Source organism: Taeniopygia guttata, chromosome 3 (genome assembly GCF_048771995.1).
Source record: "Taeniopygia guttata chromosome 3, bTaeGut7.mat, whole genome shotgun sequence".
NCBI lineage: Eukaryota > Metazoa > Chordata > Aves > Passeriformes > Estrildidae > Taeniopygia > Taeniopygia guttata.
The window spans coordinates 11,763,047-11,789,183 of NC_133027.1; the positions used below are offsets into that span (position 1 = coordinate 11,763,047).

Here is a 26,137-nt window from a genome sequence, read left to right on the forward strand (position 1 = left end):
GTTGCATTACAGTTGTAGTAGCCAATTTTAATACACGAGAGCACTTTAGAACCCCATTGTAATCCAAGTCTCTCAACTTTCCTTCCAAGATATGGTGGTAGATGGGAGAAGATAGAAGGTTATAAATGATAGGTATCAGCCTGTCCCTCATGCTTCTCTCTTGCCACAGATGATAGAGACAACAGCAGTGTCTGCCCTGGCTCCATCTCCTCTTGGTGAAGAAGCCAAACGAGAGCAAGTTGAGCAGTATGACCTCGAGGCTCCATCAGTGGTCACAGCACAGCCTGAATCTTTGGAGCCAGTAAGTGCCAGTTGTGGGTGGTGCTGTCTTTAGTGCAAGACAGAGCTGCAAATTTCTGATGAGCCAGCCCTTGCTGTTGCTGGCTGAGGATGCTGAGTGCTTGCCACATGGGCTGTTTCATCGGCATATATCTCCTCACGTTATCCTAGTGTTTTTTCCACTGGCATCTGTGGCTCTTCTGTCTTGTTTTTGTTCCTTTTTTAGGAGGGGAATTCCTGTTCAATTTTTTGGTTTTTAGCAATGCAGATGGATTTTCCTCCATCTTTCCTACCCTTTTTCTGCGCTTGTAAAGATTCTGCTTGCATTTTCTTTTGTAAGGGGGCCTTTCTGGAGGATGCAGTATTTTTGCATGAGAACACATTGTTTGGGGCATGGAGCTGTTGTGGTGCCAGGGCAGTCAACAGGGCCTTGCTCTTCGCTTTCATATTTACAGTCCCTGTGTCTTTTTGCAACCCAGGAAATCAGGAGGTGTGGTGTTTGGGAATTGAGCAGGAAATCAATGCTCTTGCATTCCAGCTGGTCCTCAAAGATCAGAGGAGCTGGGAGGGCCTAGCCTTTATTCCTGATTGCAGCCCCTTTAGCAGTGTCAGTGTGGTCGAGTCCAAGAGCAGCACTTGGCCAAGCACAGATGCTGCAAGAGTGCAGTTCCCAGTGCAATGCTCTGGATCTTCTTGTATTCCATAAGGACCTAAATGCTCCAGATTCCCTGAGAGTGTGGTTTATTGAAGGAACAGGAGAGCAGTCTCGGGATTGCTGCTGACTGGGGCAATGGCTACCAAGTGTTGATGTATGTAGGAACAAAAATGATAGTAAAGAGAGATTATAAAAGTGAGATCTGTCTGTCTGTCTCTCTATCTATCTATCTATCTATCTATCTATCTATCTATGTAACATTTGCATAATTGAATCTTCTTGGCTCTGGTCCAAAGCAGTTGGAGGTGCAAAGTTCACGTAAAGCATCCCTTTCAGGAGAGGATTAAAGACATGTTCCGATGACCGATTCTGAGCAGGCAGAGCTGTTTCCTCCTCCAGATGTGGTGGTTTTTTCCCCTCAGACATGGTTTCCTCCTCCAGCCTCTTCTTCCTGAAGCCCCCCGTTAATGCTTTAATGTTCAGCCTGTCCCAGAGAGGTGGAAGAATTCCATGTTTTAGTTGGTGAAGAGAACATGAACTCCAGAAGTGTCTCTCACAAGGGCTGAGCTCACAGAGGAAGGCACCTGCAGAGCCAGGATGGAGCTGTGGGACAGGGTGGGGTGTCAGTCACTACTGAAAGACAAACAGAGCAAGGCAGAAGCAGAGGGAGGTCCTCAGCAGACCCTTGAAAAATGCCACACCTTCCCTGTCAGCTGCCTCAGAGGCAGCTGGAGCTTCAGCCCCAGATGGCCCCTGATTGCAGTGCCAGGGTCACTTTGGCATCTGTGCCTCCTCATGGGCAGAGAATGACCCAGGAGAGCTGCAGCACAGTGCTTTGGGAACGTGTGAGCCCATCAGTCCTTGAGTCTTGGCCCTCAAATGTTATATGGAAAGTTGAAACCCATCTTCTCTTGCTTTCTGTGCAGGTCCTTCCAGAGAAAGAGCAGGAGCAGCCTGCTTTGTCAGAGATGCCATGGCAGACTCGGGGAGAGCTGTTCCCAGCCCAAGAACAGGAAGAGCAGCTCAGGCAGCAGGTGAAAGAGCCACAGGAGAATGGCCAGGTAAGCCTGACTCGCCAGGTTTCAGAGGGAAGGGCAGGAAAAGGGGCATAAAATGGAGCTCTTGGGACTGAGGAGGTCAGGAGTCCCAGAGGCACTGAAAGCACAGAGCCTTGGAATCTGCCAAAGTCAGCACTGGGACAGGAGGGTTGCACTGGAAGCAGAGGTGGGTAGGGGAGCAGAAAGAAGTGGCTGAATAAATGCGATTTTGAAGCTGCAAGAGGAAAAAGCTGAGCGTGATGGCAGCTCCCAGTCACTTGCTCCGCATTTGTGTGTACAGAACATCAAGGCAGAGTCACAAGCAGAGCTGCCCGGGGCTCAGAGTGCCATCATGGAAGTGAAGAAGGGGAACAAGGAAGACATGAGAGGAATTCAAGAGGAGATGAATCTCCGTCAGCAGAGGGGCGATCAACAAGACCAGGTGAGTGAAAGAGTGGCAGCCACTCCACTCATGAAAGATCCTCTCTCTCGTATTTTTCAGAACTTGAAGGAACAGCTGGACACGGAGCTTCAGAAAATTCACACTAAGATGGAGGCAAAGGAGAAGAGGCAGGAAGAAGAAATTAAAATCATCAGAGAAAAACTTAGTCGTCTCCCTCAGGCTCTACAAGAGCAAGTGAGTGAAAGAGGGATAGCCACTGCAGTCACCAAACTGGTGGTTTCTGCCCTTCTTGCCTTTCCAGTGCAGGGCTTCAGGGAGTGAGGTGATGCCTCTGAGTGCCATCCTGCTGTAGTGTGTACCCCAGAGACTCTGAAGGACATTTCCTGGTGTGCTGAATCTCAACTGCTGCCCTGGACAGTGGGACTTGTCCTTTGGCCTTTTGGCCAGCAGTCATCCAAATTGATTCCTGCTGGCCTGTTCCTGCTCTCCTTGTTTCTCGAGGTGTTTTTACAGGGGAACATGGTGACCCAGACGGAGGATTGAAACAAGCTGTCTGTACCCCTTGTAAAATCTGTTCTTTCCCTTTCCTCACAGTCAATGACTCTTGACTGACAGGGATAAGCCGTAGTCTCTGACTGCTTTCTTCTGTTTGACTTGAGGTGCAAACGTTGACATCTCGCCGGGCAGCCTGCAAAGACTTCCAGCAAATGAGTGGCAATGAAGAGCCCCAGGCCTGGCATGAGGTACAGGAACCGTCCCCACCAAAGTTACTACAAGTTGAGCATGACCTGAAGATGGTGCAGGAAAAGTGGACACATTTGAACAAGGAGCTGCAAATGTGTCTGAAGCCCTTGGAGTGGGAAAGGAATCCTTGAGAGGAAGCAGAATGGTCATTGTGGCAGTGATCCTTCAGAAAATCCATGAAAATGGAACATGAATCTGGCCATGAACTTGAGTAGAACTAACCTTTGGTTTTGACCCATCCAGTTTGAGAAGTGGACATCAGAAAAAACCCATTTAAGAGCCCTGCATGTGGCTGACAGAACCTTACCAAGGGCTTGCATTTGAAATGGAATTTCAGGCTAATTTCTGCCAGGCACCTTTCTGACAAACTCATTTCTTGTTCCAGATCCACAAGGGCTTTGTCAAACCTGCTGCAGCAGCAGCATTGTCTAAAGGAGCCTTTGCTCCCCAACCTGGGAAGTGGAGCCGGGGCAGTTTGCCCATCTCCAGCGCTGCTCAGCACCAGGAGATCAAGGATGACTCCCTGGAGCAACTGAGTACGTCTGCTGTATTTCTTCTCTGAGGGACAGTGTATTATGTGCATGTTTCAGCATAGCTGTACCAAATGTTTTTCCTGAGATTGATGTCCCAGGGACATTTAGAGACATTTCCCCATGGGAACTGCTGTAGAAAATCAGTCTGTGTGCTGGCCACCTGTGCTGCAGAGCTGTCGGCCTGCTTGCTGTTGTTACCCAGGCAACCACAAAGAGTTCAAAGCTTCAGGCTCTGGGGCTGCCTTTTGCATCTTCTGGAAGCTGGGATCTTTGCTTTAAAGTGAGCATCTTGCATTTTGTTTCCCTCAGGGAAAATAGTGAACATGGAAAACCCCGTGGGGAAATATTCTGAACTGGAATATATTGGCAGCGGGTGAGTCCAACCACAGTTTACTTCTCCATAACCATGGGCCAGGTGTTTTTCTGGTGGAATATCTATGCAGTGTGAAGTGAGGCCAGCTGCAAACAGACATCTATTGCCATGTTCAGACACTGGGGATAGATTGTCCCATCTCTCAGTGCTGCTCAGAATTTGTGAGTGTGCCCTGAAAGTATTGTCAGAGACATCTTCATGCTGCCAAGGTCTCTTGCCTGCAGCAAGGAACAGGACCTGGAAGATCTCCATGTCTCTCAAGTATGGGACAGCTCTGTGTTAATTTCCTTAGCATTTTTCTATCTCTCCAAATCATACAGCCACACTAATAAAAGGGGAAGAAACTTGCTTGCCTGAAAGTGCAACCTACTCCCTGATAGCTGTCAGATAACAGTTCTCAGGAACATTTCTTTCCAAGAGTTTGCTGAAGGAAATTCTCCATGGTCAGGATGAAAACTATGAAAACTGCGCAATTTAGAACATGAAACCTGAGATGAAAGAAGGAGCTCTCTTTAGGAGCTGAGGCAGTAGATGGCAGCACTTCAGGGACAGACCCAGTGCCCATGCACTTGAGAGGAAAATGCATCATCTGCCTTCTGGCAGAGCCCGCCTTCATCCTGCAGGTCTTAGGCATTTGCAGCAGAGATCTCCTGTGTGGGCTGGCTTTCACTGCAAGAGCTAAATGGCTTCTCATTTTTTTGCTGCTTTTTTGTTTCTAGGACTTTTGGATTTGTGGTTAGAGCAATCAACAAAGCCACAGGAGCAGAGGTAAATGTCAACAGCCCCCGCAATCTCTGCTGCACTCAAGGGCTTTCCCCTCTGGTGTGAGCAGCTGTGGCCAGAGCTTTGGGTCGAGCTGTGCTGAAGAGGCAAAAGAAACACAGACTGGTACCAGCCTGCAAAAGACATTGCGGACAGTCTTTGACCTTCTCAGCTGCCACAAAGAAGGCACAGAGGGCAGCAGTTCATTTCAGAGAAGGATGTGCTCACTCGCTCTCAATTGCTAAAACAAAGGTGGTGCCTTAGAGCATCTCACTGCTCTTTGGGGCGACAGCTTCAGAGTCCTGAATTCTCACTTCTGGTTGCCAGCAAATGCATCTGAAAGTTACCAGTAGTTCCTCAGACACCTGCAGTGCTGCACTTGGGAACTGCACATAGGGAGAGATCTGCAAGGCGTCCCTAGAAACCCTAAGCCCTGCCCCTAGCCCGGGATGTAGCCACAGAGTATTAAGGCATGGATTACTTCCGAATCCCATACAAAGCAGCAGGGAGTGGGCTCAGAGGTTTGTGGGTGAGACACCACTGTTACCAAGTGGACACAGCAAAACCTCAGTGGCCACGTGTCCTGTAACTGGCACCCATGGGAGCGGAGCAATGGGCTATTGCAATGTCAGTTCCTAATTACTGCAATGCCTAATCAGAATGCAGTTTGGCACAGCTTGGCTGTGTCATTGCAAAATCACTCGCTCCATGTGCCTTGTGGTCTCGTGCCACCCACTTCTCAAGTTACTGATTTTCAATGTCATTTTAGGTGGCCATAAAGAAAATAAATCTCCAAGGACCGAGGAAGAAGGAACTAAAAGCCTATGAACTCATGACTGTGAAGATAAATAAGAATCCCAACGTGGTCAACTATTTAGGCAGGTGAGTTGTTGTAAATATTTGTTTACATATTGCAAACATGCAAGATTGTTCACTGGCACAAAACAGAGCTGTAATTATTGGTTAATTATTACTGCTCTGCTCATCTCCAGTGGATGGGAAGAGAGTGCATCTTGTCTGCAGGAGTATTCCCTGGCACACATAGTTTGAAAATTATTCAAAAACCTGCATCAGTCATATCTAATTAAATTAATAGCCTGTAAGTTCACAGCCACCACATTATTTTGGGACTTGACTTTTTTCAACAGTCCTCTTACGTCTGGGTAAACTAACATGGATTTTCCTTGGATTATGTCCCCTCTTTTCCATTGCTTTGCATGCCAGGAAGATTATTTCCAGAAACACGCAGTGTGACAAGTTTTTTATCTGTTCCTAAACTGCAGTTTTTACTTGCTGGCTATTTAAGACATCTCCTTTTCCAAAGCTGTGCCTTTCTTCTTGAGACAGGTTTCAAACAATGCACAGCCTAGAGGGAATGTCTGTTCCTTTTCTTCTGTCCTTGTCACACAGGGACTTGGAAATAAGAACCAAGAAAATAAACTAACCATGCATGTTTACCTCCATGCTCTTGTTTCCTTCTTTCAGCTACCTTGTGGATAATCAATTCTGGCTGGTTATGGAGTTCATGGATGGAGGCACTCTGAGCGATGTCATCAGCAAGACCTACCTGTCTGAAGACGCGATAGCAGCCATCAGTCGGGAGGTCAGCAAGCCCACCTGTGCTTCCGAGGGCTTGGGCAGGATTGTCTGGGAAACAGAGGCTCAGAACATGAGAGGTTTCATGTATAAACTTTGTTTTCCTTGTGCTGGTATGCTATGGGCAAGTAAAAGCATATCAAGGGAACTGCCTGCCAGTGCTCCTGCACTCAGTGTACTCAGTTCTTGTACTCTTATCTCCTGCTGTTGTAGTCTCACTCTGCCTCCTGTATTTGTATTTGCTCTTCTCCACCTTGCCTCCCTAAACTTGTATCTTGAGCCTGTCTGCACTGCATTCCTTGCCTGTAAAAGCAAAGGTGCTGGTGGCAGGATTTGAAATGATCAGCTGAGAAAAAACAGAGACTCATTTCTCACAGTCCTCAACTAAAAAGGACAGTAGTGCAGCCAAAATGCTCTTTGCTTCAGGAAGGTGACTGATGTGATACTTCAAGTCTGTGCTGAGGCCAGCAACAAAACTCTCGTCATGCAGCCTCCCACCCAAAAGTGATCCACTTCACAACAAAGAGAGGGACTTTTTCTTTCTTGGCCAAACCCCTCCTTTGCCCTCTGCATGGAGAAAGCACATCCACTGCAGCAGCAGTCATCCTGGCTGGTTTGCAGGGGACAGTCTACAACAGCAGGTGCTGTTGCTCTTTCAAAAGCTGACATACCTTTCCTTAGAAAAGTCCTGCTCTGCAAGTGTTGGAGCAGCAACTCTTCCTCTCAATGGCACTGTGTTCTGCCATTACTCGCCATTCCCATGCAGAGGGAATCTTTTAGAGACTCTGTTTCCTTTCTTGTGTGATGAAATCACTAATTTTTGCCCTCCTGCTTCTGTTTTCTCTCTCAGTGCCTGCAAGGACTGGATTTTCTTCACTGGAACCACGTGATCTACCGAGATGTGAAGAGTGAAAACATCCTTCTCAGAACTGACGGCTCTGTCAAGCTGGGTCAGTATATTCCTGGTCAGGAGCAGCGTTCAGGGATGTGGGGTGAGGGGCTGCTTTGAGTGGCTGCCAACTCCCCAGAAATGGTGCTGGTGGCAGTGCAGGGCCCCACCGCTGTGAGCTGAAGGCACGGTTGCAACGTGCACAGAGGTATAAGGAACCAGGAGAAGTCAAGAGTGGCGTTGGTGTGTTTGTGTCTCTTCCAGAGGGAGGGAGCTACAATCTAAAGCTTCAGGGGAATAAAGGCCACTGCTGTGAGCAGCGTTTAAAAAACTGTGATTTTTTTGGAAGTGGCCAATTCCATACTTCCTTGGCTAAAGCCCCAAGGAAACTGAGTGTGGACAGTTCTTCAGGAGATTCAACAACACATAGACTGAGAGTGGGGAATTCTTTTGCTTGATTTCCTAACTTGACCTGGCTTTCATGGTATGTTTATTTGTCCACAGCTGACTTTGGCCTCTTTGCTCAGCTCACCCCTGAGCAGCGTAGACGGAGCTCAGTGGCCGGCACTTCTGGCTGGATGGCGCCTGAAGTGCTGACAGGTCAACCATATGGCCCCAAAGTGGACATATGGTCTTTTGGAATTGTGGGCATCGAAATGGTGGAACGAGAAGTTCCTCACAGGAATGAAACTCCTGTTTCGGTAAGGTGCAAATACTCCCTGATCCCACTTGTCTTTCTCACCTGTCCCATGTCCTGTGTGCCATTGGACAAATCCCATTGCCATCTGCTGGCACCACTTCCACCAAGGTCCCCTTCTAAACATGTCCCTGCAGCACATCAGCATCTGCTGTAAATTCGGTTGCATCAGAAGGGAAGTAGCAGTTCAGAAACCTGGCATTTTGGCCTGCAACCTGCCTGACATTTCTAATTTGCTTTTTGAACTCCGTTGGTGCTCTGTCTCTGAAGGGCAAGAATTTTTCAGTGGAGAGGTTAGACATGTGATAAATATCCTAAGAAATTGACGTTACACCTTCCCAGTTTCAATTTTATCGGAAAAGAAAAGAAAAAGAAAAAGAAAAAAGACACAACCACTAAAGCAATGCCCAAGTAGTTTTGTGTAGGAGTGACAGTGGGTAGGACGGTCGGGATGGACAGAGACGAAAGATCTTTGAAGCCAGGTCTTGGAACTTTCGGTTTATTGCAAAGGGCGTGGATGCAGGGCCCTGCTTGGAGCTGCCAGCCACAGCTCAGAGCAGGCCCGAAAGAGGAGCCAAAAGAGAGACCCGTAAGAGTGAGGAAGTTCCTGTTACAAGACAATAAATCTTCTTCTGTGCAGAATGTTCAAATTTTCACTAACCAATCTAGTCCAAGATACAAATACTAGAGTATTTACTACAGCCTATAAGAATCCTTACATTACCATACTGTGTTACATTTTAAACCCTAAAAACTACTCTTTGGACCCCTTCTGCCAAGCTAGTAGGGTCTGCTCTGACCCTTGGACCTGTCTGCCAGCAGAGGGTGTTGTTTAATCAAAAGGGGATTACCTTCAGCTGGCCATACCATTGTTTTCCAGTTGTTCAGTAACTAAGGCTAGTAACTATCTCAAAGCTTACTTTTCATTTCAATCTCGCTTACAGTTTCCATATTCTCAAAATCTTTTGCCAGGCATACATATTTGTAAAGGTTTTCCGGTTTCATCTTCCCCAACAGTTTTGCTTTCTTTTTCTTTTTTTAACCACAGCACATTGATTTTCCTCCACACTGTAGCATCTTTTCCAAGTCCTGTGGGTCTTCAAAACTTTCAGGCTTTCAAATAATCTGTACATTGCTCAGTCATGTGTGTGGGTGGCCTGGATAAGTTGAGGATGTGTTTTTCTCTGACTGCAGTTACACTAAACCCTTGGCTGTTTCTGGGTCTTTTAAAAAGTTGATGAGCTTGCAGCCTGGTGCCTGGGGCTGGGATCCAACGTGGGCGGTTGATGCTGGTGCTGTGTTCCTTTACTATAGGAGCAGGGCCATCTCTGGCTTGCACAGTGCTAAGGGCAGTGAGGACTCCAGCTCCCCACCATGTCCAGTGGCTGAGCTCAGTTGCAGAGAGACAGGATAAAGCTCCCTTTGTGACCTCTGAGAGTGTGGGAAAAGGAAAAAAAGCTGCCATAATTATTTATACTCCAGGGGAGTGTGCTTGCTGGTTTGGGCTTGGAAATTTTCCTCTGGGTTGAAGAGGATAATAACAAAGTCTTTTTGGTCACCATCTATTTCAGTGCCACCAGCACAGAGCTGTTACTATTGTGATGAGCATTTTTCTGGAGACCAGGCTGCAGCCTGGTGTCACGGAGAGCCTGTCAAAACCTCCCACTTCTTACAGACATATTTTGCGATGGGGACGCCATTAATGCATTGACTTGAGTATACAAATGAGCAGAGGGTGACCATCGGGATGGTGCTTCTTCTTCTGATTTGACCTTGGAAAGGTTTCCTTTTGCCACATAAAGAGGCTGAAACGTGCAGCTGAGAGACAGAGCTGCAGGTGGCTCCTGTGTGCCTAAGCCGGCATTTTCATCCCAATACATTTGTGCAGGTGTCTTAAAGGGTCTGTGTTGAATATGAGATTCCAAATGTTTGTTTCCTCACCCTGAGGCATACCTGGTGGATTTCCATTCTTGCCTCCCATGCACCTCTGTTTTCTAGAAGAGGACAAGAAGCTCAATGAGTTTTGGTTTATGACCACTGTGCTTAAGGGACCAACAAGCACTGCAGAGATGCCTTTCATGTACTAATCCTTGGAAATAGTAGTGTTAGTGTAGCAGAGTCCATCTTCTGAAAAGCCTGTCAAGGTGGTGTGAATCCTCCAAGAAGGAAAGAAGCTTTGCTGATGTAGCTCCCACTAACTGGGTCAGTCAATGAAATTGACTGCCAAGGCAAGATCAGCGGGATGTTGGAAAAGCCGTGGTGTTTTGTTGGTAAAGGAAAGTCATCTTTCCTTTACCATCTCCATCTTATCAGAAAGTGCTCTGCAGAGTGGAGCTTAAACAGTGGGTTCTGGGAGAGCAGTTACAGATGGGAAAGAAGCAGGTGGAGCCTCGTGTTTCCTTTTCATGCAGGCTGAACTCCCGATAGCCAGAGGAGAGAGACCACAGCTGCGGAAGCCCAACCGATTCTCGCCTCACCTGTGTGACTTTCTGAGCTGCTGCCTGCAGACAGACGAAGAGCAGCGCTGGTCTGCCAAGAGGCTCCTGCAGGTAAAATGCCAAGGGGCTGAGGTGAAACAGTGTCTGAGGGATGGGCTCCTCCTCCACCGAGGTCCGAGGCATCAGATGAGCCCCCTTCCTCCTCACCTCCACTCTTGGTGATGTTCAAATGAAAACAGTGAGGAATCCTAGACTGGGCTGGGCTGGCAGGGCTCTGGAAAGTCCTCTGGTCCAAGTGACCTGCAATGAGCAGGGACATCTTTAAAGAGATCAGGTTGCTCAGAGTCCTGTCCCACCTGACCTGGAATGATTCCAGGGATGGGGGCACCTACAAGCTCTTGGGACAACCTGTGCCAGAGTGGCACCATGCTCCGAGAAAAGAAGGTCTTCCTTAGACCTACTCTGATTAGATCCCCATGTGTTTAAAACTATTTGCCCACACTCTCTTGTAACTGGCCCTGTTAAAAAAGGTGTCCCCCACTTTCTTCAAAGCCACTCTGAAATCTTGGAAAGCAGCAATAAAGTCTCCCTGGGGCCTGTTCTTCACAAAAGTGAATAACTCCACCTCTCTCCGCATTTCCTGAGAGGACAGGTGCTCTGTTTTCTGGCTGTTTCTGTTGCCCTGATTTGGTGGGATGTTCAGTTTTATCTAATGGTAAAAGAACTGAAGTACAGCAATGCAGGGTAAAGAGACATGAAATAGTGGTGGAGGAACCCAAGGCTGCCAGTCCTGGCAGAGCAGTCTGGAGAGATTTGGCTGTGGGCAGGAGGGGCTTTGAGGGACTCACTGTGAGCCTCTGAGGGGCCCTGGTTTATGCCCCCCACCCCACCCTTAGAGGTTTCTGGCACACAAACAGGGACAGCTGAGAGGGACTTGCCCCAGCCCCATCTGCTGCCTGGCATGCTCAGGCAGAGGGGAACTGTCCCAGGCTGACTGCCAGGTTGTGTGGCAGAGAGGGAACTGCAGGACCCATCGCCGCTGGACTGGCCCTGCTGGGAAGGAAGGTGCCATCCCACACAGAAGGGGCAGGGCATGGAAAGGCAGACACTGCTTTGTGTGCCTGTGGAAGTTAGCATGGTGCCTGTCTTTCCAAGACAGGGACCTCTGGGAGTCATTGGAGCTTCCTGAAAGGAAAAAACCCCAGGGACAGAAAGCACCATTTCTAGAGCACTGGCAGGGCAAAAATCCCAGCAAGATGGAGAAACCAGAATAAATGGATGAGTGGGATTCTGGGCCAGGTTTGCCTGTGATGGCAAGCTCCTGCACATGATGAGTGGGGAGCAGATGGTCCCATTGTTTTACTTTCTGGGTCCTTCTAGGAGCTAGAGGAATCCTGATTGAGTCTGTGAAGCACTGAGCTTGGAATGTCATGGTTCACTGTTCTTTGTTGTTTTTTTTTCCTGTGGATTAGCATCCATTTGTAACAGCAGCCAAGCCAGCGTCCACCCTGGCACCACTCATCAACTCAGCGAAGAAGAAGAAGACGAAGAAGACAAGAATCTAACGATGAAGATATTATTACCAAGTTAGAGTAGGATTGTAGAGTAGGACTCTAGATTAGGATTGTTAAGTAGTTTTGTAGTATAGGTTTATGGATAGGATTATAATTAAATAAAGTTTTCAAAGCATCAAGTCATTTGGAAGATTCCCCTCCTTCTGACCCCTTCAGAAAACATTTCCTTCTGAATTGCCAGTTGTCTTTTATTGGTGCTGAGACACACTTATGGCTTCTTTGGTATGGTTTGTAAATGGAGAAGGCTCTTCTTCATTCATCCTCTCCAGACTACACTGCCTTTGGCATACGGCCCACCGGCCCCGTTTGGCACATCTGTGGCACTTCCAGTTGAGGCAGAAAGGGCAATGGCATTTGCGGGAAAAACCAAAGGGCGAGTGGGGCAGCCAAAACATCCTGTGCAGATGCAGGCCTTCAGCTGTGACTCGAGAGCATTTGGGTGCCTGCCACTTGGATTTGTATCGCGAAGGGCAATGTCTTTGGCCGGAGGAGAGCCTTGCTCAGCAGAGAAAGCAGAAAGATCAGAGAGGTGCTCTGAAAGGTCTCCTGCGGTGCAGAGCTGTCAGCGAGTGTGAGGTGAGAGCGGGCCCGGCCTTGCCCGGCGTGGAGCTGCAGCAGAGCCCTGGCAGAGCCCGGAGCAGCCTGAGCCTGGGCAGGGGCAGGCTGCAAGGAGGCCCTTGTAGCTGCAGGAGGCACAGCCCGGCCCTGCGTGCCTCTTGCTGGCAGTGGGCGCATCCTCTGCTCTCAGCGCCCAAGCGCAGCCGGCTGCTCCCGAGGGGAAGCGGAGCCTGGCTCAGCATTCCCACTCTTGTGCTGGCTGCCCTGCGACTCCTGGCAAAGGTCAGCAGTGTGTGCAGCACTCTGGGCACCGGGGCAGGGAGCCGGGCTGCTCGGCAGGCTGGAGCACAGGGCAGCGTCCTTCAGGCACGGCGCTTGTGCCAGGGGACCATGGGCCAGCGGGAGGCAGGGACAGCTTGTCAGCTCATGGCTGCAGGAGCCAGTGCCCCACACAGCTCTGGGAGGCAGCGCCTGCACTTCTGCACTGAGCCACAGCAAAGCTGTGACCTGCAGAGTGCTTTGCAGAAATATTCAGGGCCAGCAGGCCGGCCTGCTTCGTGCTCTCTGGCACACAGCAAGAGCTGTGCCACGCTGCAGCTCGGAGCTGCTGGGAGAAAGGTGTTAGAAATAAACTCTTAGGTACAATTAAATGGAGACAAAGTCATTAAAGCAAAAGAGAACCGTTTTTCTTAGTAAGGATTCAACTGAGCTGGGTGTACTTCCCTTTTGGTTTGGTGTTCAACCCCCCCCATTTTCCAGCACACATCAACACCCAAAAAATTAACTGGAACAAATGCAAACCATAACTAACAACAGCTAGCACCAACAACTTTCATTCTTTTTTTGTAATGACCTTTTGGCTGAGGCAAAATATTACCTCCTGTCTCTCAGAGGGAATCGGGGATGAGCCTGAGCCTTGTGCTTGACTAGTGATCTGATTTGGAAGGGAGCAGAAGGGTTTCAGCAGGCAATTTGTGCTTCCTTTATTCATTTCTTAAGGAAAGACACAGTGTGGCTTCAGCCAGCAAAAGCATCTGCCAGTTGCATTGACGAAATGCTTGTGAGGAATTCCCAGAAAAAGAACATGTTGAAGAAAAGTTTAATCGTAACAAATCCTGCATTCCTTTAGCTGCAGGAGGCTCTGTTGGCACGGAGTCTGTTGAGCCAGTTGAGGGATTCTCTGCTGCGCAGCAGACGCAGAGCATCCATCTTCTCCATCCCGCGAGGGAATAGAGAGCAATTTGCTGACATTTGCGAGCCAAACTCTAGACTCACCATACAGGTGAGTGCAGAAGATTCTTGGAAAGGCTTCTGATGCTGAGGGGCTGGGCTGGGCTGCAGGTGGGCTGCAGGTGGGCTCAAGTACCAGAGTCACGGATTTCGCCTCTAGCTTTGGACAGGAACTGGAGACTTGGGAATGGGAGTCCTAGGGCATGGGAGTGTTCAAGAAACTGGCAATCCAAATGGATAATCTTGCCTCTACTTTTCTGATAGGTTTGGAAGAGCAGCTTTCTGTCACGCCAAAAAAATCTGCAGAGGGCTGCCTAAAGGAACCAAAGGGATTGATCACATCCCTGACATTCCTTTTTTGGAGTTTGTCCCACTTATTTTGGTGGGTTTTTTTTGATCACTAAACACCATGAGCTCAGTAAGTATTTTGCAACTCAATGCAAATCTGATTCTTGAAACATTTTCCAGGATATGTCTAGAAAGCATTTCAAGAGTTTGTAGCAAATGCAGAGGAACAGAAACCTTTGAAAACTTGATGTTCTGGAATTTGGAAGGTTTTGAATCTCTGTGGTTGTTAACAGTAGTGTAGAAATGCTTACGGTGTGAGCAGCAACCTGCTGGAATTGGGAACTGGTTTCATTTCAAGCCATTGAGACAGGCTTTTTCTTGGGGAGGCGACTTGTCAGAGATCAGGGGTGCCTTAGCGCTCTCTTGTCCCCCCTTTTGTCCCAGCTAGCTCCGTGAGGGGGGGGGGAGCGCTGGCAGCTTCCGTGTTTTCCGGCGAACCCTCGCGGGTATCGGCCGGTGCTGCGTGGGTTTGGGAGCGAGGCGAGTCCCGAGGCAAATAAAAGGAGAGAGACTTTTTCCCCCGCGGGCGATATCTCAGTTTATTACGGCTTGGTTGGGAAGGCAAAAACCGAGAAGGCTGCTGCGTGCTAAGTTTGAATTTGTCCGTGCCGCCTGGCCGATTCGGGGGCAGGGCGGCGCGCTCCAAAGCTGGCCGCGATCCAAGAGAGGCTGCGTGTGGAGCCGCGGCGCTCTGTGTGCAGAGGCGACGGCGGCGGTGAGGCTGCAGCAGCGATCGCAGGACAGTCCGAGGCGGCCGCGATCGCCCGGGGCAGCGGCGGCGGTTGCGGCAGTCAGGGGCCGGGCGAGAGAAAGAGCCGCGACAGCACGCAGGAATCAGGCGGAAGAAAAAGCCCGCGGCAGCACGCAGGAATCAGGCGGGAGAAGAGGCGGCGGGTCGGGCAGCAGCAGCGATCAGGGGCCAGGCGGGAGAAAAAGCACCGGGGCGTCCCCAACCCGCTCTATAAGTACTGGATAGGGGAAACCCGGGGCGGCCAATGAGATAACGCCATGGGGGGACTGGGGATAGTGGGGTGCAGGGGTCCAATGGGAGATGGACAGATGGAAGGGTGCCAGGTCGTCTCTCGACCCCGCCGCATGGCTGACAGATGGTCTGAGAGACGTAAACAGAGTGACTGGGCACTTTCTCGGGAAGGCAGACCGCGGGGGGAAATGGGAGAACCCGGGAGGTTGTTACAGATCGCGAGAGGGTACATGGAATGACCTTATACATAATAGAACATATAATAACACAATTCCACAACTCCCTCTTCTGTTTTTCAAAAGAAAAGAACAGAAAATAACTTAAATGGGAGGTTTTACAGTCCTTTTCCCCATCGTTGAACCCAGCGTCTGCTCGGTTCTTCTCTGGCTGTCTGTGTTGAGCGGATGTCAGCCCTGATGGGGCGGTGAAGACTGCGTGGTCGATGTGCACGGTGGAATTGATGACCTTTAAACCTTTTAACATTACTAAAACTCATAATAACAACAATGAATGTTAACAGCAACATAAGTCAGCATTCTGAGGAGGGGAGGTTTAAATCAAAAGGGAAAGGTGAGTCCAGGGAACTGCATGGTGAAAGGGAAGGCTCTGAAAGAGAAGGTGCTGAATCAAAAAGGAAGAGGGGAGACTTTCTCCGTCTGCGGAGGGCTGCATGCTTCACCTGAGGATCCTTTTTCTTATCAGTCTGGTGTTTGGGGACATATGGCCAGACAAATTTGGATGGGACCCATCTCAGTCCTGAGGGTGTGGACATGCAAGCATATCCCCGTCCCCAGGTAACTAACTCATGGGGCCCTTCCAGCTGCCAAGTCTCTGGATTTTTGATGATCACTGGTGGTTTTTCCCTAACCTTGCTCAGCTCGTGGTTGTTAAAGTGCCTGGTGACTGGTGGGTTGAGGTTTTCAAAAGAACAATTTAGGAAATTCAGTGTAAAGAGGGCACGCGCGAGCCGAACCTGAGGGGACTCCACCTTCATAGTTGGTGTTTGCTGTTTCAGCATGCGTTTGAGACTCTGATGAGTCCGTTCCACCACTGCTTGACCTGTCAGGGAATATGCGATGCCAGTTTTGTGCTCTATTCCCCATTGCTGCAGGAAGCTGACAAATCCCTTGGATGTGTACCCGGGGGCATTATCTGTTTTTATCAATTTAGGGACGCCCAGCATAGCGAAGGCCTGTATCAGATGCTTTTCAATGTCTTTGGCCTTCTCCCCTGCGTGGGCAGAAGCAAAGACTGCCCCAGAGAAAGTGTCCACGGAGACATGGACGTACTTCATCCTCCCAAAGGAATGGATGTGAGTAACGTCCATCTGCCATACCTCGCAGGACTTCAGACCCCTAGGGTTTGCCCCTGAGCTCACCGATGGTAGGGGGAGCGACTTGCAGGACGGGCAGGTGGCCACAATGGCTCTGGCTTGGTCACGAGTGAGGTGGAATTGCCGGACCAGCCCGGGCGCATTCTGGTGGTAAAACTGGTGGCTGATCTTAGCCTGCTGGAACTTATCTGGGAGCGGAGCTACCTGAGCCGGGGCGGCAGCGAGAGAATCGGCACGCCGATTGCCCTCTGCCAAAAACCCTGGCAAGTTGGTATGTGACCTGATATGCATCACATAAAAGGGTTGCTCTCGGTGGGAGACTAGCTTAATCAGTTTCGAGAGCAACTTGTGCAGGGCTTCGTTGGACACACCCTGTAGAACAGCGTCCTGCGCTCTAGACACTACACCAGCCACATATGCCGAATCAGTTACCAAATTAAAAGGTTCAGAGAATCGCTCAAAGGCCCTGACGACGGCAGCCAACTCAGCTATTTGAGGGGAGCCTTCCACCTCCACAATGTCTGTCTCCCACTGTTGCGTTTGGGGGTCTTTCCAAGTTATTACAGACTTGTGGGAACTCCCGGACGCGTCTGTAAAAACTGTCAAGGCCTTGAGTGGCTTTTTGCTCTGAATTTGTTTGATGGACAATGCGAATTGAATTTCTGATTCAAAAATTTTGTGGGCTGGTCTCAAAACTGAAATTTTGCCTGTGTAGCTGTCTAGAGAGAACTGCAGGGATTCATTTTCCTGTAACAGATGTTCTAGCATGGCCTTGGTGAATTGGCCCGATTCCAATTTGATGGGAATGTGAATGCAATCAAAGTCACATCCAGCTAACTCTCTGATCCGAGCTCTTGCTTTGCGGATCAGTTCCGCTACTAACTCCTGTGGCCTTGTCATTCTCTTGGACCGATGGTGACTTAGGAAGACCCATTCTATGATGGAGAGTGGGTCCCTTCGGTCTTGGTCCTTGCCCTTCCTTGGGGTGTCTGTCCATTGAAATATCACACCATGGAGGTGTGGCAGCCTGCCCAATATGATGAATTTAAAAGGCAGGTCCGGATCATACCGGTGGGCCTGTCTGGCAGACATTGTCTCCTGGACCCTAATCAAAGCTGCTTGGGCCTCTGGGGTGAGTTCCCTGGGAGAACTCGGCTCCTCCCCCCCTTTCAATAAATCGAAAAGAGGGGCTAGGTCTCTGTTTGTAATGCCTAGCCATGGCCTCACCCAGTTCAAAGAACCGCACAGCTGCTGGACGTCTGCTAGGGTCCGAATTTTGCTTTTGATGGCCAATTTTTGCGGAGTAATAGTCCGCTTGGTAATTTCCAAGCCCAGGTACTTCCAGGGTGGCATCTTTTGAATCTTATCTTCTCGCAGCTCGAACCCTGCAGCAACCAACGTATCGGTTGTCAGGTTAAGCGCGTGTGTAAGGAGATCGTCATTGGGAGCACAAATCAGGATATCATCCATATAATGTTGGATGATCACGCCCTCGGTGGCTGTACGGACTGGGGTCAGCAATGAAGCTACATACCGCTGGCAAATGGTGGGCGAGCATTTGAGGCCCTGTGGTAATACTCGCCAATGGTACCGCTCCATTGGGGCTTCTCGGTTAAGGGACGGAACCGAGAAGGCAAAACGTGGTGCATCGTCTGGGTGGAGGGGAATATGAAAGAAGCAATTTTTGATGTCAATCACAGCCAATTCCCAATCTTTGGGTAACATTGTGGGGGACGGCATCCCTGGTTGGAGTGGACCCATATTTTCGATCACATTGTTGATGGCACGAAAGTCGTGGAGCAACCGCCATTCGTCTTTGCCTGGTTTTTTCAGGACAAAGACGGGGGAATTCCAAGGAGATGTTGTTTCTTGGATATGTCCCTTGGCAAGTTGTTCTGCCACGAGTTTTTGGAGCGCTTTTAATTTTTGTTTATTGAGCGGCCACTGCTCTACCCAGATTGGAACATCAGAGAGCCAATTTAACTTTTGGGTAGGACACTCCTCAGTGACCGCTGCCCGAAAAACCTGGGGGGTAGGAATGGTCAATGAGACCCCCCACTGGGCCATCAGGTCCCTTCCCCACAGGGGCTCCGTGTAATCCAGAACAAACGGACGCAGGTAAGCTGTCTGTCTGTTTGGCCCCTCAAATTTGATGATGTTTTTTGACTGTTTTGCCAATTGTGCCCCTCCGACACCTTGAATGTGTCCAGCCACGTCCTGCAACTCCCAACGCGACGGCCAATCCCGTGAGGGAATGACTGTGACGTCTGCCCCTGTGTCCAAGAGGCCGTTAAGCCACTTGTGCTCACCGCCGTTCCACATGTAACACTCAATTTTGGGTTTATCCTTCCCAATTACCTGGGCCTGACACACCTCGTAGATCTGCTTTGCGGTTTTCCTCCACAGGTCTTCTGGGTAGACAGGAGCCCCAGATACAGGTATGGCCTGGGCGATGATTTGCCCTTTGGGAAGGTAGACTGGCGGGTGAGCACAGTGCAGCCACAGCACCAGATGTTTAGGGTTTACAGGTGTCAAATTGGGTGCGATAGTGATGTCGAGTGGCGTGTATTTTGTGTCCCCAAGGACGATGTACTTACTGGGGAGTTTTCTACAGGTCCCTGGGTCCTGTGTGTCCACTGTGACAAAGTGCCAATTGCTGTCCCTGAGCAGTAGGGGTTCGGTTAGGGCCAACCTGTATGGAGAGAAGTTGGACTGGGTGTTAAGGATGGGCCTGGGATGGTCGGGGTCCCGACCAAGCCATGCCTGTGAGATGAAATTCCCAACTCCTCCCACACAGGCTGGTTCACCAGCTCTTGTTCCCCTATTGTGCACTCCAGAAATGTCGTGTTTGGTATTAGAGTTATTGTCCTCAGGTGGGTATGCTAATGTGTTGTCCCTCCTGCCCCCTGATGTTATGTTTCCCACCAAATTTGTGTCCTCACGCAGGGAGGGACTGCGCTGGGAAATCAGTTTTTTGAATGTCCCCCTGAGTTGGAGGCACCTTGCCCTTGCTGCTGTTTTTTAAAACGCAAGAAGTCCTCTTTGAGGGGGCAGTGAGACGCCCAGTGTCCTTTCTTATTGCACAGGTTGCAGGGCCGTCCTGGATGGTAGCCTTTGGGTGGTGGCCCAGTGAAGCGGCGTGCAGGAGCCGGAGCTGTGGATGGCGTGTGGGCTTCGGCAAAGGAGACTCTCCGTGATGGCGTTTGGGGTGTCCCCGGAGGGTCTTTTGAAGGCAGGGTGAGACTTCGAGCGCACACGTCCAGCATGTCTTGGAGCGTTGGCTCTGGGTCGAGGGGCAGGCTCAGCATCGCCTGTCGGCAGGCCTCGTTGGCATTCTGCAGGGCGATCTGCTTCACCATGCCCTGCCTCAATCCGTCCTCTGGCACCTGCGATTCAGCTGCCCTGTACAACCTGTCTACGAAACTAACGAAAGATTCCTGTGTCTCCTGCTTAATAGAAAAACAGTTAACAACAGGACCACGGGGTTTTAACTTAAAAAATGCTTTTTCTGCCGCATTGGCAGTTGCTGCCAATGCCCCCCTTGGAATCTTTTCAGCCTGTGTTGTTGCCACGTCCCAATCCCCTATCCCGCACAGGTGGTCAATGGTTAACATGCCTCCATCGGTGTCAGAGGAGGTCTCGGCTTTTGCCCAAAGTTGCGGTAATGCATCCCGTACCTCCCGCCTCCATGCGGATTCCCATACCAAAAACTCAGCTTGAGTAAGCAAGCACAAAAACAGAGCGCGAATGTCAGCAGGGACGTACTCGTTGGAGGAAAGTGTGACTTTTAAAAGTCCCCGAAAGTATTCACTTTCCCGACCAAAGTCTTTTTGGGCTTTGCAAACATCTCTAATTACAGCCTGTGGGATAGGGGTCCACTGTGCCAAGGGTCTGCCCCTCTGCCGCGGGGTGTAGGTGACTGGTGCGGCAGAAAAGGCAAGCAGGGGTTGCGGCAGGTCGCGGCTTCCCCCCTCCCCCCCTCCCTCCTCCTCCGTCCCCCCCCCTCCCTCGGGAACCGAGGCATGGGAACCAGAGGGCGGGCCACGGGAACCGAGGGCGGGGGCAGGACCAGGGCTAGGGGGTGTGGCTGGTGTTACCTCACCCGCAGGGGCGGGGTCGGAGGGAGGACTGATGAATGATTCATTAGGGGAGGTGCCAGAAGGGGGTGGAGGGGAGGGGTGGGTGGAGAAGTCTCGGGAGTGGGAGGGGTTGGCTGTAGGGCGAAGGGGGTCGTTAGGAGACAAAGAATGCAGGGAGGGGGATGGGCATGCCATGCGGTCCCCTCCATGTTGTGCCTTGGGGCAGGGAAGGGAATCATTTTGGGAAAGGTCCGGGGAAGGTCCTGGGGAGGAATCTGGGGTTTTAAAACTCACAACTTTGCTAAGAGAGGAGGTTTGGGGAGGGGAAGGGTGCAGGGCGATGCCAGCATCGTCCTGCGATGGAGCCTGGGGGTTAGCAGAGAGACCAGAATCTGCCTGCGGCTGGTTTTGCCAGGATGCCTGTCTGAGAATCCCCGGGCTAGGGAGAGAGGGATAGGAGAGGGTTTTTGGGGGATTTGGGGGGCTTGGGAGGCAGCGTTCGCCCTGCGGTGGCTTTGGCTTCCCTTCACAGTTATCTTTGACAATATTTTTCAGTTGGATTGCCAGGTGGATAAAAATTGAAAAGGACTGATCCTCCTTTTGGGCAATTTCTTTTTTCACTCGGTCCCAGAATTGAACTTGGTACAAATTTTCCTGCGACAGGTCCTGGAAAGACTGCAGAAGCCACCGTGCAAAACGCTTCACGTCTGATTTTTTACATTTCTTCCCTCCCCCCACTAAAATTCCTAGGGTTTGAACATAAATTCTCTCCTGTGACACAGACATTTTTGCACCCATTATGTCAATGTTAAGGCGTGTCACAACCCTCGCGGCTGGTAAAATAACAAAAGAAGAAAAAAAAGACACCTGTCGGAGACTGGGAAGCCTTCCCTTACAAACTCCCTGAAGCGGGAGACAAAATGTGGGCTCTTACGCCCTCTTGTGGGAGAAAGAGAAACTCACCCCAAAGGGAGCAAGGCGTACCCAGCCCAGGGGGACCCCGGTAACTCACCACGGGTCTGGCGACGTCCGAAGGCGAAACGAAACGTCCAGCTGCGAAGTTTTCGCCGTGGGGGGGCCGAGCTTCAGCGGTGCTAGCCAAAGGTGCCGGCCCCACCCCTCTGGAAGCCTTGGCTCCTTAAAACAGAACCACGGCTTGCGAGGGTGTTGTAACGTCCACGAGGTAAATCAATGAGCTTTTCGGGGCTTGGTGGTCCTCAGTCCGTGTGCTTGGAGCTCCCAAGCAACGCGTTTGGGCGCCACAACTGCCTTAGCGCTCTCTCTTGTCCCCCCTTTCGTCCCAAGCAACACGTTCGGGCGCCACAACTGCCTTAGCGCTCTCTCTTGTCCCCCTCTCGTCCCCCCTTTCTTGTCTTCCCCTCCGTGAGGGGGGGGGAGCGCTGGCAACTTCCGTGCTTTCCGGCGAACCCTCGCGGGTATCTGCCGGTGCTGCGTGGGTTTGGGAGCGAGGCGAGTCCCGAGGCAAATAAAAGGAGAGAGACTTTTTCCCCCGCGGGCGATATCTCGGTTTATTGCGGCTTGGTTGGGAAGGCAAAAACCGAGAAGCTGCTGCGTGCTAAGTTCGAGTTTGTCCGTGCCGCCTGGCCGATTCGGGGGCGGGGCGGCGCGCTCCGAAGCTGGCCGCGATCCAAGAGAGGCTGCGTGTGGAGCCGCAGCGCTGCAGCCGGCACGTGCGGGAGCCGCAGCGACCGCGGCAGTGGCGACGGCGGCGGTGAGGCTGCGGCAGCGATCGCAGGACAGTCCGAGGCGGCCGCGATCGCCCGGGGCAGCGGCGGCGGTTGCGGCAGTCAGGGGCCGGGCGAGAGAGAGAGCCGCGGCAGCACGCAGGAATCAGGCGGGAGAAAAAGCCCATGGGTTGGGCAGCAGCAGCGATCAGGGGCCAGGCGGGAGAAAAAGCACCGGGGCGTCCCCAACCTGTTCTATAAGTACTGGATAGGGGAAACCCGGGGCGGCCAATGAGATAACGCCACGGGGGGACTGGGGATAGTGGGGTGCAGGGGTCCAATGGGAGATGGACAGATGGAAGGGTGCCAGGTCGTCTCCCGACCCCGCCGCGTGGCTGACAGATGGTCTGAGAGACGTAAACAGAGTGACTGGGCACTTTCTCGGGAAGGCAGACCGTGGGGGGAAATGGGAGAACCCGGGGGGTCGCTACAGATCGCGAGAGGGTACATGGAATGACCTTATACATAATAGAACATATAATAACACAATTCCACAAATAGCAATATATATATTTTAAAAGCCAACTACAACTACATCAAAAGAGATACTTACACAACTGTATACCCAGGAAAAAGAATTTCACACAGATATATGTGTGTATATGTGTATACATATATACACATATATTTAATAGCAAATATATATATATACATATATACATATACATATATCTATATCTATATCTATATCTAATATATATATATATATATATATATATATAGTATACCAACAGAACAACATTAGTATACATAAATATAACAACATATACTAATGGAAATAAACCCATACAAATAGCAAGACACATATGGAAATATACACGGAATTATCACTGTCTATGTGCAAGTCCATGTATCTCTAAACAGATCTACAAACAGAGGGATCCCAGCTGCCCCATCTCCAAAGCCTCTCCCTCAGTCTCTTCCTCCCGTGCAGAGCAGCTCTCCTGGACAGGGATGGCAGAAGGCACAGCTGGCAAGCAAAGGGAACACTGAGTCAGTACGGGGACCTTTCCCTTGGCAACAGCTGCACTTCCATGAGGGAGGAGAAGATCTCAGAGCCTCCCCAGGAGGGTGAGAAGGAAAAAGCAGCCGAGCGGGCCAGGCCGTGGTGAGCGTAGCCGCGGCGGGACTGTCCCCCAGCCCCGGCAGCCCGGCACAGCCGGCACAGCTCCCGGGCCCTGCCGGCACAGCTGCCTTGCCCAAGGACAGCCCCTGTGCCAGCCGGGGCAGCTGTGCTGAGCAGCCCCAGCACGGGCAGGGCCCGCTCCTGCCCCGCCAGGCAGTGCCCGCAGCCTCAGCCCCGCCACCCTCAGCCCCACCCTGCCTCCCCGGTCCTGTGCCTCACCCGGGCTCTCTCCAGGGTGGCAGCAGCAGGTCCTCCATCCCTGCTCTTGCTGCTGGCCAGCGGCTTCTCCCTGCTGGATCCCGTCGGTCTCCGGCTGTCCTCAAGGTCTTCACTGCAGCTCTGGCAAAAGCGGAGGCTCTGGAATTACTTCCAAGGCCTGGCGGAGCTGCAGTCCCGGAGCCCTCTGTGCTCCCTGCCGGCCCCTCCATCCCCTCAGCCCCGCCATGCTCTCGGCAAAGCCCCAGCCCCCTTCAGTTTCTTCAGCCCCTCACAGTCCTCTCACCCCCTCAGTCCCTTCTGACCCTTCCTGTCCCCCTAGACCCGCCACGCCCTCGGCCTGTGCCACTTCCCTGTCACCTCAGTGCCACCATCGCCCTCGGCTGCCCCACACCCCTCAGCCCCAGCAGCACCTCAGGGTCACCGTCCCTTCAGCGTCACCGCCCCCTCGGCCCCCTCGCTCTCACCGTCCTTCAGCAGCTCCTCAGGGGACAGGGCCTGGGGCCAGCGGCAGCTCCCACTGCTCCAGGGACACCCGGGCTCGAACTGCTGCTCCGCCCGGCCCGGCCCCAGCTCGGACCCAGCACAGGCAGAGGGGACACAGGGGGCACAGGGGAAAAGCAAGAGGTGAGGGAGGAAGCAGAGCAGAGGAAGAAGTTAAAAAGAGGCCTATACCTATACAGGCATCAATCTATGTAACTAAACTCCCATACATCAAAATAAAGATGCCTATCTATAAATGTAACTACATACACTTAAATGTAACTATACACATGTATAAATGCAACTATGGGCATCTATAACTAAAACTGCACACCTAAAAATATAAATATATACACTTAAAGCTAAAAATAAATTAACTATTCAGATCTCTAACCCTCTAGATAGATAAATGTAACTATATAAACCTATACATACAACTACATACATAAATGTAACTATACGCATCTATTAATATAACTAGAGACAGAGGAATTCTACCTGCCCGATGGTCACAGGCTCTTCCTCTGTCTCTTCCAGCCACACAGGGCAGCCCTCCTGGGGAAGTCAATCACACTGGATCTGGGAAGCAAAGGAAACACTGAGTCAATATTGGCCTTTGCCCAAGTGTCCCTTGAGCACCAATTGTCCGTCCATGAGGAACTTTAAAAGATGGCCTGAAAGGCAGACTCTCACTTGGCAATTTGAAGCCTGCTCTTTAAAGAACAGGGATCCTTCCAAGTGTTCAAAACTGAACAGTATAAAGTATTTAAGTATCCTGACAGAGTCTCAGCACTCACAGTGCAAATGGCACCCAAGAGAGCTTGAAACAGAGACAGTGCCAGTGACAGAGAGACCACCGTCCTCACTGAAATGGCTGAAGGCTGCTGAGGGCTGAGTTATGAACCAAATTGGGACAGCCAGCTTGGTGATACAACTCCCACAAGGTCAGGTTTATTCCCTGCTCTCTTGCCACAGCAGAGGACTTGGTGTCAGAGCCTCTACAGAAGCATGGAGGGCAGGGCTCGGGCAGGTTGTGCCAGTGCAGGATTTGAACTAAAGGCACCGGGAAGCACCAACCCTTCAGACAAGAACTCAACTCTTCTCATCTCCCCTCCTGCCAGAGGCAGGCTCAGAGCAGCCGTCTCACACCTCTCTAAACCAATGGGGGCTCTGTCCTTACCAGGCTCCTCGGGCTCTGGAGAACTGTTCCCGCAGCTCTTGGTGCCAGATGGAGTTTCCTCGGCTGCAGCTCGGTCCACAGGCTCCCCTCCTGAAGACTCAGGGACAACATTAATATTCCCCTTGAAAGAACAATAGAAAATAAGAAAATTAGAGATCATTCGGTATTTTGCTGGGATCACATCAAGGATAAGTTACTCTCCTTCTCCATGTAACAACATTGAAAAGCTCTCAGCCCAGCCTCTTCTCTTCCTCTCCAATGGGATTACCTGAGCAGAGGGAGACCTTTCAGACAGGGACCTCCTGATCTCCCAAATCATTTGCTCTATGGCAAAGCCTAGATCCACTGGTGGCAATTGCTCTTCCCCAGGGGCCTTCTGCGCTGAGCTGGAGGCTGTCAATGCTGCAGCACTGCCAGGTGGAGCACTGGGGGCTGAAGTGCCTGAGGCAGCTGCAAGAATCCAAACACATTGGTCAGGCTCCACAATGTGGCTCTGGGACACAGATCTCTGTTGCTACCCTGGATCAAACATCACAGGAAGCACACAGGAAAACCAGACAGAGAACCTTCTGGCTTTCTAATAGGTTTAATAGGCTTGACAATTTTGGGCCAAGAATGACAGAGCTGACAGATCCTTATGGAAAGATACTTCAGTCACTTTTCATGACCTTTTGGAAAAGCAAGGAGCTACAGCTCTTTTCCTACCTTGCGAGACAGAGGCTGGGGGCTGCTGCTCCCTGTGGAGAGGCTGGAAGCTGCCGGGCTGCATCCTGAGCAGCTCCCGGTCGACTGGAGGCAGCTGCTCTCCGTAGAGGTCCTGGAAGCGGCTGCGGGGCTGCGCCCCTGCGAGCGGCAGCAGCGGCTCCCCACAGAAACC

The 26,137-nt window shown here is 51.0% G+C and overlaps 2 protein-coding genes and 1 long non-coding RNA gene across 3 annotated transcripts; 2 read left to right on the plus strand and 1 right to left on the minus strand.

The window, feature by feature from the left end:
• Positions 1-1,866: 1,866 nt before the first annotated feature.
• On the plus strand, positions 1,867-3,378 carry LOC140683631 (uncharacterized). Its single transcript, XM_072926334.1, has 3 exons — positions 1,867-1,995; positions 2,273-2,608; positions 3,034-3,378. Exons 1-3 carry the CDS (start codon positions 1,903-1,905, stop codon positions 3,247-3,249), a joined length of 645 nt encoding a protein of 214 aa, XP_072782435.1. The 5' UTR covers positions 1,867-1,902; the 3' UTR covers positions 3,250-3,378.
• A 2,181-nt stretch (positions 3,379-5,559) lies between these two features.
• LOC140683632 (serine/threonine-protein kinase PAK 3-like) lies at positions 5,560-12,099 on the plus strand. The gene is made up of 6 exons (XM_072926335.1): positions 5,560-5,668; positions 6,272-6,389; positions 7,233-7,332; positions 7,776-7,972; positions 10,380-10,517; positions 11,879-12,099. Exons 1-6 carry the CDS (start codon positions 5,619-5,621, stop codon positions 11,969-11,971), a joined length of 696 nt encoding a protein of 231 aa, XP_072782436.1. The 5' UTR covers positions 5,560-5,618; the 3' UTR covers positions 11,972-12,099.
• A 10,869-nt stretch (positions 12,100-22,968) lies between these two features.
• On the minus strand, positions 22,969-25,601 carry LOC140683546 (uncharacterized). The gene is made up of 5 exons (XR_012054724.1): positions 25,529-25,601; positions 25,261-25,381; positions 24,065-24,659; positions 23,601-23,720; positions 22,969-23,225 (listed from the first exon to the last, which is right to left on the minus strand). It is a non-coding gene; the product is annotated as an uncharacterized lncRNA (long non-coding RNA).
• Between the last annotated feature and the right edge of the window lie 536 nt (positions 25,602-26,137).

What these genes read in the sequence shown, in the direction of transcription:
- LOC140683631 (XM_072926334.1), top strand. Translation starts at nt 1,903, where the DNA reads ATGCCATGGCAGACTCGGGGAGAGCTGTTCCCAGCCCAAGAACAGGAA. An exon ending in AGCCACAGGAGAATGGCCAG is followed by an intron (nt 1,996 to 2,272) that starts GTAAGCCTGACT and finishes TTGTGTGTACAG; the next exon opens with AACATCAAGGCAGAGTCACA. An exon ending in CTCAGGCTCTACAAGAGCAA is followed by an intron (nt 2,609 to 3,033) that starts GTGAGTGAAAGA and finishes GTTTGACTTGAG; the next exon opens with GTGCAAACGTTGACATCTCG.
- LOC140683632 (XM_072926335.1), top strand. Translation starts at nt 5,619, where the DNA reads ATGACTGTGAAGATAAATAAGAATCCCAACGTGGTCAACTATTTAGGC. An exon ending in TGACGGCTCTGTCAAGCTGG is followed by an intron (nt 7,333 to 7,775) that starts GTCAGTATATTC and finishes ATTTGTCCACAG; the next exon opens with CTGACTTTGGCCTCTTTGCT. An exon ending in CTGCCAAGAGGCTCCTGCAG is followed by an intron (nt 10,518 to 11,878) that starts GTAAAATGCCAA and finishes CCTGTGGATTAG; the next exon opens with CATCCATTTGTAACAGCAGC.